This window comes from Alosa sapidissima, chromosome 8 (genome assembly GCF_018492685.1).
Source record: "Alosa sapidissima isolate fAloSap1 chromosome 8, fAloSap1.pri, whole genome shotgun sequence".
Taxonomy (NCBI): Eukaryota; Metazoa; Chordata; class Actinopteri; order Clupeiformes; family Clupeidae; genus Alosa; species Alosa sapidissima.
Window position 1 is genome coordinate 6,666,574 of NC_055964.1, and position 17,382 is coordinate 6,683,955.

Genomic DNA, 17,382 nt, shown 5'->3' on the forward strand with positions numbered 1-17,382 from the left:
TGCCACTATAGGCAATAGTCATGCCTTTAACACGTAAAGGAGACAAGCGGTTCCGTTTAAAAAGAAGCCGACTTGTACAACTTTCTTTGGCACTGATTCTGCTTCTGATTCAGAGAGAAGGTACTATTAGTGTATGATAGTTAGTTAATGTACTAAAGTTAATTACTGTACTACTGGCACAGTTGAAGTGTAGACTGGCTGCACTGAGAAGGGAAGAGCACTACAGATTGAGAATGAAAGAACAAGTAAAGGTTGCAAATTCTTGGTTCACTCCAAATAAAATGGGAAGGAGTGTATGGACCTTGCTTTGTGCATTGGGGCACAGTCAATTGCACCCATAGGGCCATTGGAGATGGGTGTTAGAGGCTTTGTAGCTAAATCCACCACAAATATTAGGTGTTTGAAGATGGTCAGTCAAAGGACCTTTAAAGAAGTTGTCTGAGGCTGCTGAAAAAGTGAGCTAGTTGTTATGTCCGAAGCACTTACAGACCACTAGGGGGCCTGTACTGAGGAAGACTGTTATAGCAAGATCCTTGGGTGCCTGAGATGAAGAGCGTTCACTTCAGAATTCAAGGTTTTATTCATACTGCAGAACTCCTTTAGAAACACAGTAAAGAATCTCACAACTCACAAAACAACTCAGTTTTCCACATAGGTCATTACCATAGAGTTGTGTTCAAAATGTGAAAAATAATTTATAATATAGGCACACTCATCCACTCTTGTGTATGGAAATAAATATGCATAAAGCATATTGCTTTTTGATGACGAACAACCCTCCATAAGTTGTATTTCTCAGACTTGGCCACACAGAGTACCCAGCAGGCAACAGTCCACAGGCGATAATAACTCCTGTTTCCTCTCTCCTCATGCATCCATGTCATCAGCCCAGTAACATGTCATTCTTCCCACTCACTATTCAAACAGTCTAAAATTAGTGCTTTGGTGAATGGTCTTGGTGCATCATATGAACTGGGGTGGATGAGTGACATCTCAACATATGGTATGATATTATCCACCACCACCTCCGAGAGAGAGTGAGAGTGGTACCCTCAGTTTCTTTCAAAGTCTTCTTTGTTTTCTTTTTTTATGAAGCACAAAACATTCGCAGGCACCAAATCCATGTGAGATGACACCAAATCAGTTATGAGCCCCATAGCTGTGTGTAACCAGGACGTAATTTCCATTTCTATTGTAATACCAGTGAGACGCTCTCTTGACCCTTTTTAAAACAGCACTGGCCGTGCCTGCCAATGTGGTCCTGCATGCCTAAAACAGCATCTGCTATGAGGGGATGAGAGTAGTTGAAGTCAGGTAGTGCTGTGCTGATGGACTATGTGCAATGCTATGTGCTTTAGTGCCCCCCACTGGAATACTAGGGTACTGTGCAAAAATTCTGTCCATGTTTTCATAGAAATTCAATCATATCTTTATGTAGCAGTTAGTTTACAACTTCCTGGAAACAACTTGCAGCTGGCATTGTAAACATCAAATACAGTTTATTAAAAAGTTCCACAGCTCAATTATTTTATTCACTCAGTGAACTGCTAGATATACCAAAATATGTATACTGTATGATATAAGTGTTAATATAAGTACTTCTGTATAAGTAATTGTCTGCTTCAAATATTAATAACCTGCAAGCTTTCATTATAGTAAAGTGTGGTTAAGAGAGTAATCTAACAAATAATGTAACAAATTCTGGTTGAAGAACAATGTAATTGGAAGGGAATGCACCTGTTTCATCAAACATTATCCCTTGTGTCAGAATCTAACTAATACATTTGCAACATAACATATACCACTGAATTCAACATCACATAAAAATAAAAATAAAAACTTCTATGGAAGTACAGTAAGTATTCAGGATTAAACCATTAACATTATTAACTCTAGTACCAGTAATGATTGTAACAATCTTAATTCCGGTATTACAGTATAATACTGGAGAGATAAATAGATAGATAGATAGATAGATAACTATAACTATTAACTTAATTAATTAAATAACTATTAGTGCAATTAAAGAGGCCCTATGCAACAATTTTAGCAAAAATGACCTTAATTATGCAGGTTGAGAGTCGTTGTGGTGGTTCTACAACACTTTTTGGGTCGTTTGGTGGGTGCTTCGTCTCCCCCTAGTGCTTCTCCGCGGAAAAAATGAATATGCAACTTTCTGGTCGCGGTCCGAACACATCCGGATGTAACTCGGCGGGAATACTCGAAAATGTAGTCAGATTGTAGTTTCTAAGAAGACTGCAAAACGGACTCCGACTTGGCTTTTTTGCTGTTAAAATTGTAAGTAGCCTACCCTTGGGTGAACTTCGTTTTTGTAATGTGATTTGATAGTCTCTTGAACAATGTGTTTGCTCAACCGTTTTATTGTGAGCCCTGTGTGTTTATGACAATGTGAACAATGTGTTTAGCTTGGTTTATTGATGGCTAGCTCGCTAGCTAGTGGGGGTTTAGCGTAGCAGTCACTTGCTACCGAAGCTGCAGGGGGAGCTATGTCGTGAAAAATGCGAGCCCAAATCAGGCGAAAACCCAGAAACAGCGAAGGAATAACCAGACCTGCATAGGGCTTCTTTAAAGGAGAATTCCGGTGTGATATTGACCTAAAGTGTATTGAAACATGATACCGAGTGTGAACGTATGTCTCATAGCCCATCTCGACTTGTCCCCTGCACTCCAAAATCTGGCGCTAGTTAGCCGATGCTACCAACAGCTTTTTCAGTAGTGGTGCTTCGGCATTGGGCTAGCCATGCAAATAAATCACTGTTTTACACCCATTTACGAGGCTCAATGTATCTCCACACTTCATTGGTAGACTTCCGAGGGCCCTGACATTTAAAACGAGACATTGAGAACTTTGAAAAAGCACTGGTAGTTTACTTACAAGACGATTTATACAGACAGTATCTTCACGAAGTTTAACGTTTGCAGCCATCTTGAATTTAGTCACGATAAGTCGAGCAACGAATAAGAATGAACAGGTATGATAAGGGATCAGATTCCAAAAATAATTCAGTGGAAATGCATGGATTCCAGTTTCTTCCAGTAGCAGCAACTGGAATCCATGTTGAGTCAGTGCCCCCAATAAAAGGAAAATGTAAGACCCATTTCAAAGTGTACCCTTGTTTATAAGAGTAAAAAATAATGATAGGCCTAGTCTGGCATGCTGCACTGTTTGTAACAGTGTTAGCATTGCCCATGGTGGGTTAAATGATTGCAAAACTAGTGTCAATTCATGTGCATTATTCAGGCCTATACTATATGGCTAGTTGCCAAGGCTACATGAAAAGACCAAACTGCAAGATCTACATATTTTATTTTCACAATTACTTTTTTGGTGTACTGACTTTTTAGTATTTATTTATTTTATTATATATATGTATTTATACCATGGTCTAGGTTGAAAAGGGTATCGTTTAAAAAGTGATATAGGCCCTACTACACCTATAAAAAGACGTTCCGTTCGAATTGCCTGATGACAGTTCTAAATCACTGTGCTGGCTCAAACGCTAGTTAGTAACCAAGGCAGCATTATCAACTTATCAACATTCCACAGCGTTGCCATAAACAGCTGAAAAAACTAATGATTTTAGCTCTAAAACTCATTTAGTATTAATAATTGATTTCATATTTATTTATTTCATAAGTGACCATGGTATAAACGGGATAATGCCCTTTGATGCGTCCATTATCAGAAATAAATGGACTTCACGGAAGCAACTGTCCTCCGCTTTGCGTCGGACAGTTCACGCCTCCGCGTCGTCCATTTATTTCTGGGCATTATCCCTTACATATATATATATATATATATATATATATATATATATATATATATATATATATATATATATATATATATCCTGCTATATATATTCGCTTCGTGATACCTCCCTGAAATGACTTTTTGCAGGTTGAGATGTCTGCTTTATGGCATGTAATTGTTAGCATCAGGCTATGTCATGCCTGACTATGGACCACTGACTCCAGATCACAGATACAGTTTAGAGGCCAGCTTGCTGTCGAGCGAGGCCTCTGCTGCGGTCTTCTGTGTGGCTACAGCTGACGCGTGGCTATGCTGTGCCACTTCTGCTGGTGGTGCTGGCCCGCGTCTGGTCCCGGATGGTCTTGAGGAAGCTCATGATGCCTGAGCCTCCTGTGCCCCTTTCCTCCAGGGCGGTGGGCGCATGGGTGATGGTGCGATGCTCCTGCTCAGAACCGTCGCCCCGCAAACGTAGCTCCTGATGCACAAATAGCACATTATAGATGTTTATATTATTCTAGCTGGTAGCTTTGGTGATATACATGCAATTAGATTCACAAAGAAAACTATAAAAAGGATCATTATGATGTTAAAAATATAACCGTTCAAACATTTGCACTTAACGGCTTTACATTTTTGACTCTATGTACTAATAACTTTTGCCTCATAGACCTCATAGACATTTATGTAAGCACCTTAAAACTGTTAAAAAAACTTGCTCAATTCACTCAGTTGTGCTACAAAAGATCTGAAACCTAAAAACATCAGGATCAAAAAACGACAGACAATCAGGCGGGGGCATGCAGGCCACATTAAAAAGCATTGCACCTTGGCACGGGCAGCGGGTACGGTGATGAAACGCGAAACCACGTTGATGTGGTAGTTCCGCAGCGCCACAAGCCGGGCCACGCAGTGCTCGTAAGCAGCCGTCAGAGGCTCAGTGGCCCGCTCTAGCACAAAGTCCCGCAGGGAGGGTCGGGACAGTGAGATGTCCTGGATGAAGCGTGCGTGGGCTGGGGGCATGTAGTGTGACCTCATGCGTTTCAGAAAGGCCCCTGCATGGAAGACAAGCAGAACCGGTTAGATACATATACATATACATTTACATATTATACATGTAACATATACTGTACTCTGTGCAAGCACATAAACACACACACACACACATATACTGTACACAAGCACACATACACACATGCATAGTGCACACACACACACACACACACACACACACACACACACAGACGGCATAGGCTACATATATTAATGCATGTTGCCTAAATGTTGGCAGTAGACAATAATGTTTATTCTTAAAATCATAACTGGTACCTTCTTCATGCGATCGTGACTGCTGTCTTTGTGGAGAACATGATGCCGGTGAGTGTCTCTCTGTGTGTGTGTGTGTGTTTCATCTCTCTTACCACTGCTGGCCTCATGTTTGACCCCGAGCAGCTCGTCGAAGCAGTGCAGCAGACTGCTCTGGGCAGCGCTGCCTCCGGAGTACTCCATGGGCTCCACCTGCACACTCTCATACACCAGCCCATCTGGCATCGACGGGTTATCTTTCCATCTGCAGGGCACGGACAGGAACTCACAGCGCAGATGTAGCACGTACACATTTACATGTTTTCATTTAGCAAACGTTTTTATCCGAAGCGACTTACATATGTCAATTATATTACAAGGGCCATTGTCCCCGGAGCAACTCTGGGTTAAGCGCCTTGCTCAAGAGCACAATGGCAGAAGTTGGGAATTGAATCCACAACTTTTATGGTTACTGCATGCTAGCCCAGCTCCTTAACCACTACACTACCACTGCCCTGTTTAGTACACATACTAAATAACCGCACAGGGCCGCATTATGGTCCCATGGCATGAGACCCAGGAGCACTATGTTTTATTATTATGATTTAATATTATGATATTATTATTATCAATCAGTTAGCTTTTTAGTGCAGCCTATTTGGTAGAAAGCTGACATATTCTGGAAAATCACTTTTTAGTGCATGTATGGGTATGGGTGTCTGGGATGGCTACCAATGCAAAAACACAGGAATAACAAAACCCAGTCATTTGTTTATGGACTGTTTAAGCCTGGAAATTTGTTTAAGTGAGCTGTTCAGAGTGCTGGCCAAAGTAATGTCAAGTCTGGTAAGCTTCTTCAGTAAAACTTCTTTGATTTGACCTATCCGCACTCACGAGTGAAGAATGAAAGAGACAATTGTCTTTTATCCTGTAATGTCCCGCTCACACTGTGAGCACCGAGGGGTCAATTCAAGCATGTCATATTGTAACCACTACAGGGCCTGAGGCCCTAGCAGTAAGCTCATCTTCTAAGCACATGGAGAGGCCCAGGGACCTGTAAGGCTCATTTATACTCAACGTTAGCCTCCATCTGTGCTCTGAGTAAATTTCAACATATGAAACAGACATATCCATATATGTATGAAAAGATAGCATAAACTTGAATTTACACTGTAGGTACTGAAGGTCCTTAGTGGTCAAATCACACTTTAAGCCTAAAGGGCCTGCGGGCCCTAGTGGTCAGCTTATGTTTTAACACCAAGGAGTGTGAGGATTCTAACTTTGTAAGCACTGAGGGTTCCAGGGGCAGGAGTGGCCAGCTGAGCTCACATTTCAACAGTAAAAGGTCTGGGGCCCTTACTATTGTAAGCACTGTCTGTGGGGTCAGGGGGGCCCTGGTGGTGAGCTCACGTTTTAACATTAACACTACACATTTCAAAAGCTTCTACCCTTCAGCAATAAGACTCTTGGACACAACTAAACTGAAATGAAAACATTTTCCCCTCTTGTCACTGTTGTGAGCTAAATCCTTCTGTAACAAAAAAAACACCACCAACATTGCTGTGGCAATACAGTATCTATCTATTAGTTTGGGGGTCATAGATGAGGGAGGGAGTTCTGTTGTCATTGCTTACCCTGAGAGATATAGTTATGTTGTCATTGCTTACCCTGAGAGATATAGTTGTCATTGCTTACCCTGAGAGATATAGTTCTGTTGTCATTACTTACCCTGAGAGGTATAGTTATGTTGTCATTACTTACCCTGAGAGATATAGTTATGTTGTCATTACTTACCCTGAGAGGTATATCCTCATGATGCCATAGAAAACTGAGGGTTCCACGTAAACTGAGACACAGACACACAAACATAACAAAGTTGATTAACTCTGATACTTTGATAAATACTGTGACGTCGCTAGTAGTTGATACACCCTGATGTTGCTTTTAACACTTGAATTACTGAGTTTTGTCTTAAAGCAAATCAAATGCATTAATATTTTTCTTTAAATAAAAAGCCATTTATTAGCGGTAATTATTTTACCTACCATGCATCAATTTGAGAGCCTCCTTCATGCCATCTATGGCCAAACTAATGGATTCCAGAGCCCTGGTTACCATAGTAACATCATCTTGATGTACGCCATTGATAACTTGAGGAATTGCCTGTAATACCATGACAGCCATGCTGAGGTTAGGGAACTGTGTTCATGATGTGGTAAACATTTTCTAAAAAGTTTCTCAGAAACTCTCACCCTTAATCCAGGAACTGCAGCAAGCTCCACTAATAACGTGACCATGAAGAACCCGTGCACACTTTTTCCACCAGGGAGAGTAAAAAGCAGCTCCAGGTTCCTGCAAAATGTTGTTGTCATCCTTAAGCGTTAGAGAGCTGTATGAGAGTGCCATGTTTCTAATTATTTCTAAGTATAATAATAATCTCTTATTCCGTGTAATTTGGCCAACTGTTCCTGTTAAGTGTTTTTATCAGAGGCAAATGGATGAATATACAGTAAAGTGGAAATATGTCTGATCTTAGAGACTGACACGTCTATGTGTGTTACAGCTGAAGAGAGTGATAGTAAATCCTCCTTAGTAAATGTCCTCCTCTGCTGGTGGTTTTGATGTGGTACACAAAACTATTGAAAAATGCCTACAGGACAGATTGGGAAAGAGCACTTACTCCATATTGAACTCTCTGGTGTGCCATCCATCAGTGTCATGAAAGAGAGAGGGAAGCTTTGGTTAAATTCTTTGTACCATTATTTGTCCACAATTTTTTAGCTGTGCTTATTTTCCATCAAGTAGTAACTTGTGTAAAACTTTCAGTGTGGCTGCAAGAGTGAAAAAGGTGCCTGACAGTATCTCTTGCTGGATGTTTTGAGAGGGCTGAAGAAAAATCACTAACCCCTGTGGATCAGTCTTTTTCCAGTTGACGAGGACTGCGTCAGCATGTGTCAGGATGGGAGGCAGCCCTAGTTTTTGTGATACAGACCAGTAAGGCACAGCCAGGGTATGTGGCAGCACCTATCCAGACAAGAACAAAAGATTACGTTCTGCAACAATTTAAGGTTCCAAATTTCGAATCTGGATATTCTTTAGCATAATGTCAGTCACTCTGTGTAGTAAGTGTTTTTGCAACCAGAGCCTGCATTATAAACAGATAGCTGGGGAGGTCCTATCAGAACTGGTTATATCTATGCCATGTTTTAGTTTCATCCAGTGGCTTGACATTTGGTGTACTGTACCTGCATGGCATGAGCAAATGCTGTCCAATGTTTTTTTTTTTTTACAGTCATTGGTTCAAGGTCACACAACATGTAAAAGTTTACAAAAACTGCTGTTGAAAATGAGGCTAGAGACTTCCCACTGCGGCCAATTTTCTCAACGTCATATGCACGTTTAAAATACAGTAACATGTACAGTAACTGAGGTTAAGTCTATACACAACCTTGCACAAGAAAATCTGTCTTACCCTTACTGTCTCATTCTCGCCCTCCTGCCACACGTAGCCCATTGTCATAACACTAAGAGCCAGATGAGCCAATCGCAGCTCTCGGTGGCCCTGCAGAGGGTCCGTCTCCAAAAGGGGCATCTGGGGAAAAAACATAATTTGAGAGGATGATAAACTAACATACTATATGTTATCACATTCCTAGTCAATATATTTAATTCATTGGATGGCAAATGGCTTGTGCATTTGCTCAATAAACTACTTAACATACAGAACAATAACAATGCCTAGATTTTTGGAACTGTTGAACTTATATCCTCCTGAGAACCAAGACAAAATCTTACAATTTATATTTTTCCAAATTTATTTTTAATTTTATAGCATGTCCACTTTGGTGGACAAAAGGATCGTTTTAGTATGAAACGGTAACCACAAAAATAGACAAAAATGAACAAATTATGCTTGTAGTGGTATTAAATTAAGGGTAAACTTAACCAAATGTAAGGAAAAATGCTATTTATTCTTCTAGACTATTTTATTTGCCTTTTTCGACAGTTTTATTTATTTTTTCTGGATTGTTCCTTTCATTTTCATGTTTTTCTTTAATCTGCGATAATTATGTTTTTTAGTCTTACTCTTCTTCCCCATCTTCTTGAGGCTCAGGTTCATAGTCCTCATCTCTGTTTCACTCACTCATCACCCCCCCCCCCCCCCCCCCCATTCATCCTAATACAAATGATCTCCTAAATTTCCAAAAAAATCTAAGTATTTTGGTCTTGGTGTCCATTATAATGGACATTCATAAAGTCACTATTATTTCAAAATATAAATAACTTCACTTCTTTCAAAATTAATCATATGATTCCTGGCATTTTCATGAACAAGAACATATATCACCATCATATAAATGCTTAATAAAAAGACAATATTTGACATATGTCTCCATAAAAATGCTTGTTTTGATGTCAGCCATTTTTGAGAAAAAGAAAAAGGAGGTTCCCGGCAACCCAGCCAATCACATGATATACAGTATCATTAGAAAGCCCAGGGTGGCCTCTTTAAAAGACCACAGGAATTTATAGAATAGCTCAAAGGGGTAAAGGGGTACACATCTACAACTTATGTCCACTACAGAGGACATAGGTCTATAGGTTGGGTCTCAGAAGGATATCCAAAAAAATCATTAAAAAGTCAGAAAAAAAAAAAATATATATATAAACTCATGCAGTGACTTATTTTGGACATACATCTCAATGTGTATATACTGTATCAATTTCTTAAAATGCCTTGACATTGTTAATGTTTTTCCACACAACTGTTTAACATTAAATAAAACATAGATACTATACTTTTACCTGCTGAATGCATGCACGTAGTGAATGGGAACCAATGAGCTCTGGCACATTCCTGGCTATTTCCATCCAAGGTTGATAGTATGGTGGCAGATCTTCCTTAGGAAAATGGTAGGTTTTGTTTTTTAGTTGTTGTTCCAGAAACACCCTTAGAACCTGATCTGAAGATATAATGATATAACATTCTTTTGGGACATTATTAGATCAATTTTCATATTAGTTTTGACACACTGACTTACAAGAAGGAGAATGGAGTCTCTGATATCGCAGATGCAGATTTTTGTCACTGTTAGATGAATTGGGTACTCCCTTAGCGCTACATAGTCACCTAATATGTTGAAAACTAGCAAAAAGGGGAATTCCTACATTGTGCACTTTAAGGAATATACTGAGGTGAGAATGAACATCAGCTATTCGCCACTCAAGAAGGATGGGGTCAAAGGTCATAGTCACATTACGTCATACTGTACATGTCATAATGCTGTATTACATAAAAATCTTTCGGACATGTTCTAAGGATAAAACAGAAAAGTTTACAGGTTGTCTGTCTACAGGCTGTCTACAGGATGGCCTATAACTGCCAACAATACAACAAGCTCCAACAAATATGACTTTCAACTCCTAAAAGGATGGTATAAGAGAAAAGTTGGAACACAAGTTGTCTACATCATGTCATACTATTGAAACAAAAAGAAAAAATGGGTTTGTATTTCATGCTGCCCTTACAAGGGGGTAAAAACAATGGGTGTTTTTATGGAAAAAATGCTATTTAGGTCAAGCTTATGGGTTAAGCGTTAGAACTTACCGTCTCAAATTTCTTCGCACATACTTTCCCTCATGTACTATACTTCTCCAAAGCTTTAAAATGGTAAGTGCTTGACATTTCAAATCACTTGAGAACAAAAACATGCATTTTTCAATTGCAGAAAAAACAGGTTTGTTTCAATCTATAGGGCATTAGTGGTGGGTACTGATTAGGACAATAATTCTAATGGGATATTAACAATCTGCACATGATACTACCATGTAGATTGTCAGTTAGGAGAGGAGATTTTAAAAAGTGTCTCTGGGGTGTGTCCATCCATAATTGAAACGGCATACCTCAACAACGAAAATCATAAAACATGGGGGACTGTCTGGACAAAAATGTGCAAAAAATGATCTGAGACCATGGCGTCAAGGCTGTTTGAACTGACTGACCCATAACATAACACAATAAACATAAGACCTTTGAAACACTGTCAAATAGAGATGGAGACTTTGTCTAAGAACAATCTTAGACAATGGAGAGAAAAGCCAAGAAGGGAAAGGGAAGAAAACAATACAATAAAAATATGTTTTGATAAAGATGTTAATATTGGTCTATATGTAGAGTCAAACACAATAAGAGCAGAGATCATATTTTGATATGACTGGTAAAGGCTGTTCAACTTTTTGTGTTTGCTACTCATTGATCTTGTACAAACACTTTGCAGGCAAAGGATGAGCATATTCACTGAACTCCCTTAAGTGTTTTAAAATTACTGCAGTACAAATTTACAAATGTGTTGAACATTCCTTAGCCGGCTACTCAGCTCTCTAAGCTGGGCAATCAAGATCAAATTGCACAAGAAGTTAAAGTCAATGAATTCCCATTGATTTCTCACAAGTGGTGTCTCTCAGACCAAATGTAAACATGCATTTTCAGAAGAGTGCAGGACAAAGTTTTATATTAACTGCAAAAGCTCTTCCTTTTGCTGCAGCAGTGGATAAAGGTCACTGTCAAAAAACATAAGAACCATGCCAAAAATAGTGTTGAAGGAAAAAGAAAAAAACTTTTCCCCACATTCAAGTTAAATGTACTAAAGTAGTTGTACATTGCTGCAAACCACACAACCACAGTATTTGTTTTAAAAATGGCTTTGGAAACGGACTGAACTTTTCTTAAAAGAGTATATGTCCAGATAGAGTTAGATTACATCATAGTTAATCATCACTGTATGTAACTTTGTTATGTACTATATCACCAAAGGACAGATGGTTCATATCTTATTTTGAGCACAGCAGAATTTGAGCACATAATCCAGTCTTTACACATATATACACATATATGTCTTTACCTACCAGAGGTTCCGGCAGCACAAATCCAAACTCATCTGAGACATGGTAGTGCTCAAGAGAGAAGGGCTGTGATAGACTGGCATTTTCTGCATCCATGCCTTCTGGCATGTCCACCTTCCGGCTGCACAGGGTGACCAACAGGTTCATAAAGTGGGAAAAAATGAAGACCACAAACAGAATTTGAACACAAAACCCTGTAGAACTGAAGGCTACAGTAGCATTTAGTGTAACACAGAACAAAACTATGGACCTTACAGCAAGGAAGTCAACCTTTAGTCACAGGTCTGTTGCACAATGGGCCCCAACCATGTGGGGGGGGTCACGTTATCACAAGTGACCCAGATACCTCAAGGATTGATGTGCTATGAACTTCAAGGTAGAGAGTTCACTACGGCTCAGGGCCCAGTTTCCCGATAACAACGGAGACACGCTCTTACGAGGGTTTTCTACGATTCATCTTACGATCGTTCGTTTGGTTTTTCCGACTGTTTCCCGAACATGCTCGTAGCGTGAACGCGCGTGCACTGCTCTTAAGATGCTCTTAAGTGGAGCTGTCCACGTTAATAGTTCTGAAATATCCTCTGATTTGACGGTGATGTCAGGTGACTGCACATCACAGCTATAGGCCTACCATTTAAACTTCGGATCTACACATTAATTCCAACCCAGTCTCACGTCTGAACGTGTCACTGTCACGTTAATTAATCTATTGGGACGTGTTGTGTAACACGTGTTTCCTTGTTAAAAAACGTGTTGAGCAGGACGTAATTATCGTGTTACTATCACGTTGTATTTCGTATTCAATGAGCCAACAGAACCACGTCATCTGTCAAAAAAGCCCGACCCAAAATGGCGAGAATGTTATTTGATGCTTTTGACGTGCAGTTTCATACTCTTAAGCCTGCTTTGAGTTGTGGGTTAGAAGGAGCCACCTTCTAGCTAGCAGTTTTAAAAGGCTGAACCCCAGAATCCAGAAACAAGAACCGAGCAGGGACGGAGAAAAAAGAAGAATCCAAATGGGAAATGAGGTGAGCCTTGCTACTGCCGCTAGCATGATAATTTTGCTAGCAATTGAGCAAAACATTTTAAAGTTGATTTAACATGAAATAGTAGCCTATGCATGGGCAATACTGTGAATTCAGAGTAGGCTTGCACAACTTATAATTTAGCTAACGTGCATGATGTAATGTTACATTAATATGTAAAACAGCTGTTGTCTGTGTAAATTAACATTGTAGCCTAATATTGTTAGTGTGGGCTAAAGCTAACAGCTGGGAGGTAGCCTATCAGCCAGGCATGTATAATCGATAATCATGATGAACGTGAATAGATTTCGTTGCGAAAACGCGCATTGTTTTAGGCCACATATCAGCTATAAAACAATTGTATTCTGATACAGCAGTTCTCAGATGTTAGATATTCACTTATATTATAATATCATTTTGTATTTCTTTAACCTGATTAAGAGAGGGGTTTAATTCAATAGAGAATTGCAATGTGTGTAGCCCATAATATTAGAGATTAGATTAGGCTAGATTTAGATTAGATTCAACTTTATTGTAATTTAAAAGAGTAGGCTACAGGTACAGAGCCAATGAAATGCAGTTGACATCCAACCAGAAGTGCAAAGAAGCAGTTATGTAGACGATCAAGATTAATTATGTACAACAGTTAGATAAATAGGCAAGTTTTCCAGATGACATGTGTACAGTGACAGAAATAGCCTATACAGTGAATATGGAATGTGTGTCTAGCCTATAACAAAACAAATTGATAATAATACATAATAATGATAATAATAGCAGTAATTACAGTAGGCCACTCGCACTGTTGTTGGTGACGTGTCTGTTTCCTATTATTCCATGCCACTCTCCTACTGTCTCCTTTACTGCCCTGCGCCACTTGCCTACTATCTTTTGCCTCTTGCCTACTGTCCAGCACCACTCGTCTACCGTCTCCTATGCTGACCCACGCCACTCACCTACTGTTTCCTAACACAAACTGTAACATTAAGCTGACACAATCTTGCTGCACGGTTACTTATCTGCATGCAATCACTATTGCCAGCTGTTATGAGTAAACATTATATTGGGACACCAATATATTTCTGATTCACGGGCAGTGTATTTGCTACTGAAGAAAAGGAGAACACATAGTAATTGTTCTTGGATTGAGATTTAGAGTAAGGTTTCTATTGATCTTTTTCAGATAAGGCCTCTTCATTTTCAACTGTGAAGGATCTACATGGACTTGGTCTGGATAGCCTTTCCTGTTTTGATGAGCCAGTCGGTATGTATTTGACATTCTTTAGGATAAAAGGAGCCATATGTTATCAAAAATTCTACACCCATATGTAGAAAAGCTTTATTGCTGTTTGTTATTGTTGTTGTTGAAAACTATGTTGAATGCAAAGAGATGCATACAGTATGTCCCTTGGGAGGAGAGGGATGAGTGTGGATGATTGAATTGTCCAACAGACATAAAAATATGATTGTGTACACTGCCCGTGAATCAGAAATCAGAAATATATTGGTGTCCCAATATAATGTTTACTCATAACAGCTGGCAATAGTGATTGCATGCAGATAAGTAACCGTGCAGCAAGATTGTGTCAGCTTAATGTTACAGTTTGTGGCATTGGACAGTTAGGAAACAGTAGGTGAGTGGCGTGGGTCAGCATAGGAGATGGTAGACGAGTTGTGCTGGACAGTAGGCAAGAGGCAAAAGATAGTAGGCAAGTGGCGCAGGGCAGTAAAGGAGACAGTAGGAGAGTGGCATGGAATAATAGGAAACAGACACGTCACCAACAACAGTGCGAGTGGCCTACTGTAATTACTGCTATTATTATCATTATTATGTATTATTTATGTATTATTATCAATTTGTTTTGTTATAGGCTAGACACACATTCCATATTCACTGTATAGGCTATTTCTGTCACTGTACACATGTCATCTGGAAAACTTGCCTATTTATCTAACTGTTGTACATAATTAATCTTGATCGTCTACATAACTGCTTCTTTGCACTTCTGGTTGGATGTCAACTGCATTTCATTGGCTCTGTACCTGTAGCCTACTCTTTTAAATTACAATAAAGTTGAATCTAACCTAAATCTAGCCTAATCTCTCTAATATTATGGGCTACACACATTGCAATTCTCTATTGAATTAAACCCCTCTCTTAATCAGGTTAAAGAAATACAATATTATATTATAATATAAGTGAATATCTAACATCTGGAGAACTGCTGTATCAGAATACAATTGTTTTATAGCTGATATGTGGCCTAAAACAATGCGCGTTTTCGCAACAAAATCTATTCACGTTCATCATGATTATCGATTATACATGCCTGGCTGATAGGCTACCTCCCAGCTGTTAGCTGTAGCCCACACTAACAATATTAGGCTACAATGTTAATTTACACAGACAACAGCTGTTTTACAGATTACTGTAACATTACATCATGCACGTTAGCTAAATTATAAGTTGTGCAAGCCTACTCTGAATTCACAGTATTGCCCATGCATAGGCTACTATTTCATGTTAAATCAACTTTAAAATGTTTTGCTCAATTGCTAGCAAAATGATCATGCTAGCGGCAGTAGCAAGGCTCACCTCATTTCCCATTTGGATTCTTCTTTTTTCTCCGTCCCTGCTCGGTTCTTGATTCTGGATTCTGGGGTTCAGCCTTTTAAAACTGCTAGCTAGAAGGTGGCTCCTTCTAACCCACAACTCAAAGCAGGCTTAAGAGTATGAAACTGCACGTCAAAAGCATCAAATAACATTCTAGCCATTTTGGGTCGGGCTTTTTTGACAGATGACGTGGTTCTGCCTGAAAGCGAAATACAACGTGATAGTAACACGATAATTACGTCCTGCTCAACACGTTTTTTAACAAGGAAACGTGTTACACAACACGTCCCAATAGATTAATTAACGTGACAGTGACACGTTCAGACGTGAGACTGGGTTGATTAATTCACATCAATACGAAAATAGAAACACCTGACATCTGCATGTAAGCATCCCAAGTAGGTTATATACCACACAGAGACATAAATAATTGTAATTATTTTAAGATTAGATTGTTGCACCATGCAATAATTTTTCGCGGTGTCACTTAAGAACACGTTTGAAGATAAGAAAGAAGTCGAGTAAGAAAGAGAGGAAATGTGTAGGCTTAGATTTTGATGCAGTAGGCTACAGACTAAACCACATGTTGCTTTCTCTGCTTTTTACCTCATAGGCCTAATAAAATATAGCCTTCACTTAGCAAAGATAATGTCAAACTATTCTGGCAACGTCTCGTTTCATAACTTGATTGCATTTTTGTCCGCTTTTCATCACATTATTATGACCATTAAATGTAGGCTATTTTGCACGGTAAAATCTGATTCATCACAGGTAAACACAATAAAGAATGGGAACGTAAATTGGATTATGTATTCTAAGTTGTAATTCCTCTTTATGTCCTGTTGGTGACCTCAGTGAGAAGCACTGTTAAGACTGTCTTAGCCGGTAATGAGTACTCTGGAGCACTCGTAGATCTACGAGTGTTTTCACAACGCTCTTAGCTACGATGGTTTCAGGAAACAGTCGGCAAATCTTAAGACGTTCGTAAGAGGGACTTTACGACGCTCTTAGGCTTAAGATGCTTTCTGGAAACTGGGCCCTGACCTTCAATAAGGCATTCACTGTAGCTGTGAAGTGACATAATAGGTTCGGACCATGTTAATGTTTTTTTTTTATTCAAAAATAAAAAAAATAGTAGCTACACAACTTAATGAAAAATCATTTTTCCATCATAAGAACATTGTTATTGTTATGTTGTAATTCATGTCTTGTGACAGGTATTTTTTATTCATTTTTATATTTTCCCTTTTACTTGCCCTTCATGCTTTCATTATTATCTGCTGTTTTCCGATAATGTAAAGCAGATTGAGTTCTCTTGTTTATGAAATGTGCTATGTTCCTTGCCATTGGAGTGTCTGCTATAACTTAATATGTGATATGTGAGAGATGAGACAGGGCCGTCTGTGCAGCTCCCTCCCAAGACTAATAATTGTCAGAAATAACTGACAGCAGTTCAAATTCCAGACCCATATTGGGAGGACCTCTTTAACAGCACACTACATTCGCTAACATAAAATGCAACATCCATGTAACATTGCTTATGAATATAAACTATTAAGTGTTGTTGCATAATAATAAGAAATGATTACAACTATTAAAATGTTGATGAATTTAACATGAAAACCATCCATGACACTGCATGATGCTTGTGATGTGACCCACCTGGCCACAATTTCAGAGATTACAAATGGCATAGCGTAATGATTGGGTCCTTGGAAATGTTCTCCCTGACAAGAGGTCCTTCCAAAATGTTTGAGAATCCC

At 39.2% G+C, this 17,382-nt stretch overlaps 2 protein-coding genes across 9 annotated transcripts in view; one reads left to right on the plus strand and one right to left on the minus strand.

Moving 5' to 3' along the window:
* The window catches only part of ido1 (indoleamine 2,3-dioxygenase 1), a 14,167-nt gene extending 1,881 nt beyond the window's left edge, over positions 1-12,286 (minus strand). Inside the window, exons 1-12 of one of the 8 annotated variants that reach the window (XM_042099818.1) lie at positions 12,236-12,286; positions 11,984-12,101; positions 9,884-9,975; positions 8,550-8,669; positions 7,983-8,101; positions 7,758-7,772; positions 7,330-7,429; positions 7,123-7,240; positions 6,872-6,923; positions 5,194-5,342; positions 4,601-4,827; positions 3,857-4,250 (exon numbers count right to left, since the gene is read on the minus strand). In XM_042099818.1, coding sequence (XP_041955752.1) covers positions 4,083-4,250; positions 4,601-4,827; positions 5,194-5,342; positions 6,872-6,923; positions 7,123-7,240; positions 7,330-7,429; positions 7,758-7,772; positions 7,983-8,101; positions 8,550-8,669; positions 9,884-9,949 — 1,134 coding nt within the window. In that variant the 5' untranslated portion in view covers positions 9,950-9,975; positions 11,984-12,101; positions 12,236-12,286 and the 3' untranslated portion in view covers positions 3,857-4,082. The other 7 variants (XM_042099817.1, XM_042099820.1, XM_042099816.1 and 4 more) reach the window with 7 other exon arrangements.
* The window catches only part of LOC121714755 (oxysterol-binding protein 2-like), a 765,489-nt gene that overhangs the window by 38,357 nt on the left and 709,750 nt on the right, over positions 1-17,382 (plus strand). The window lies entirely within an intron of this gene.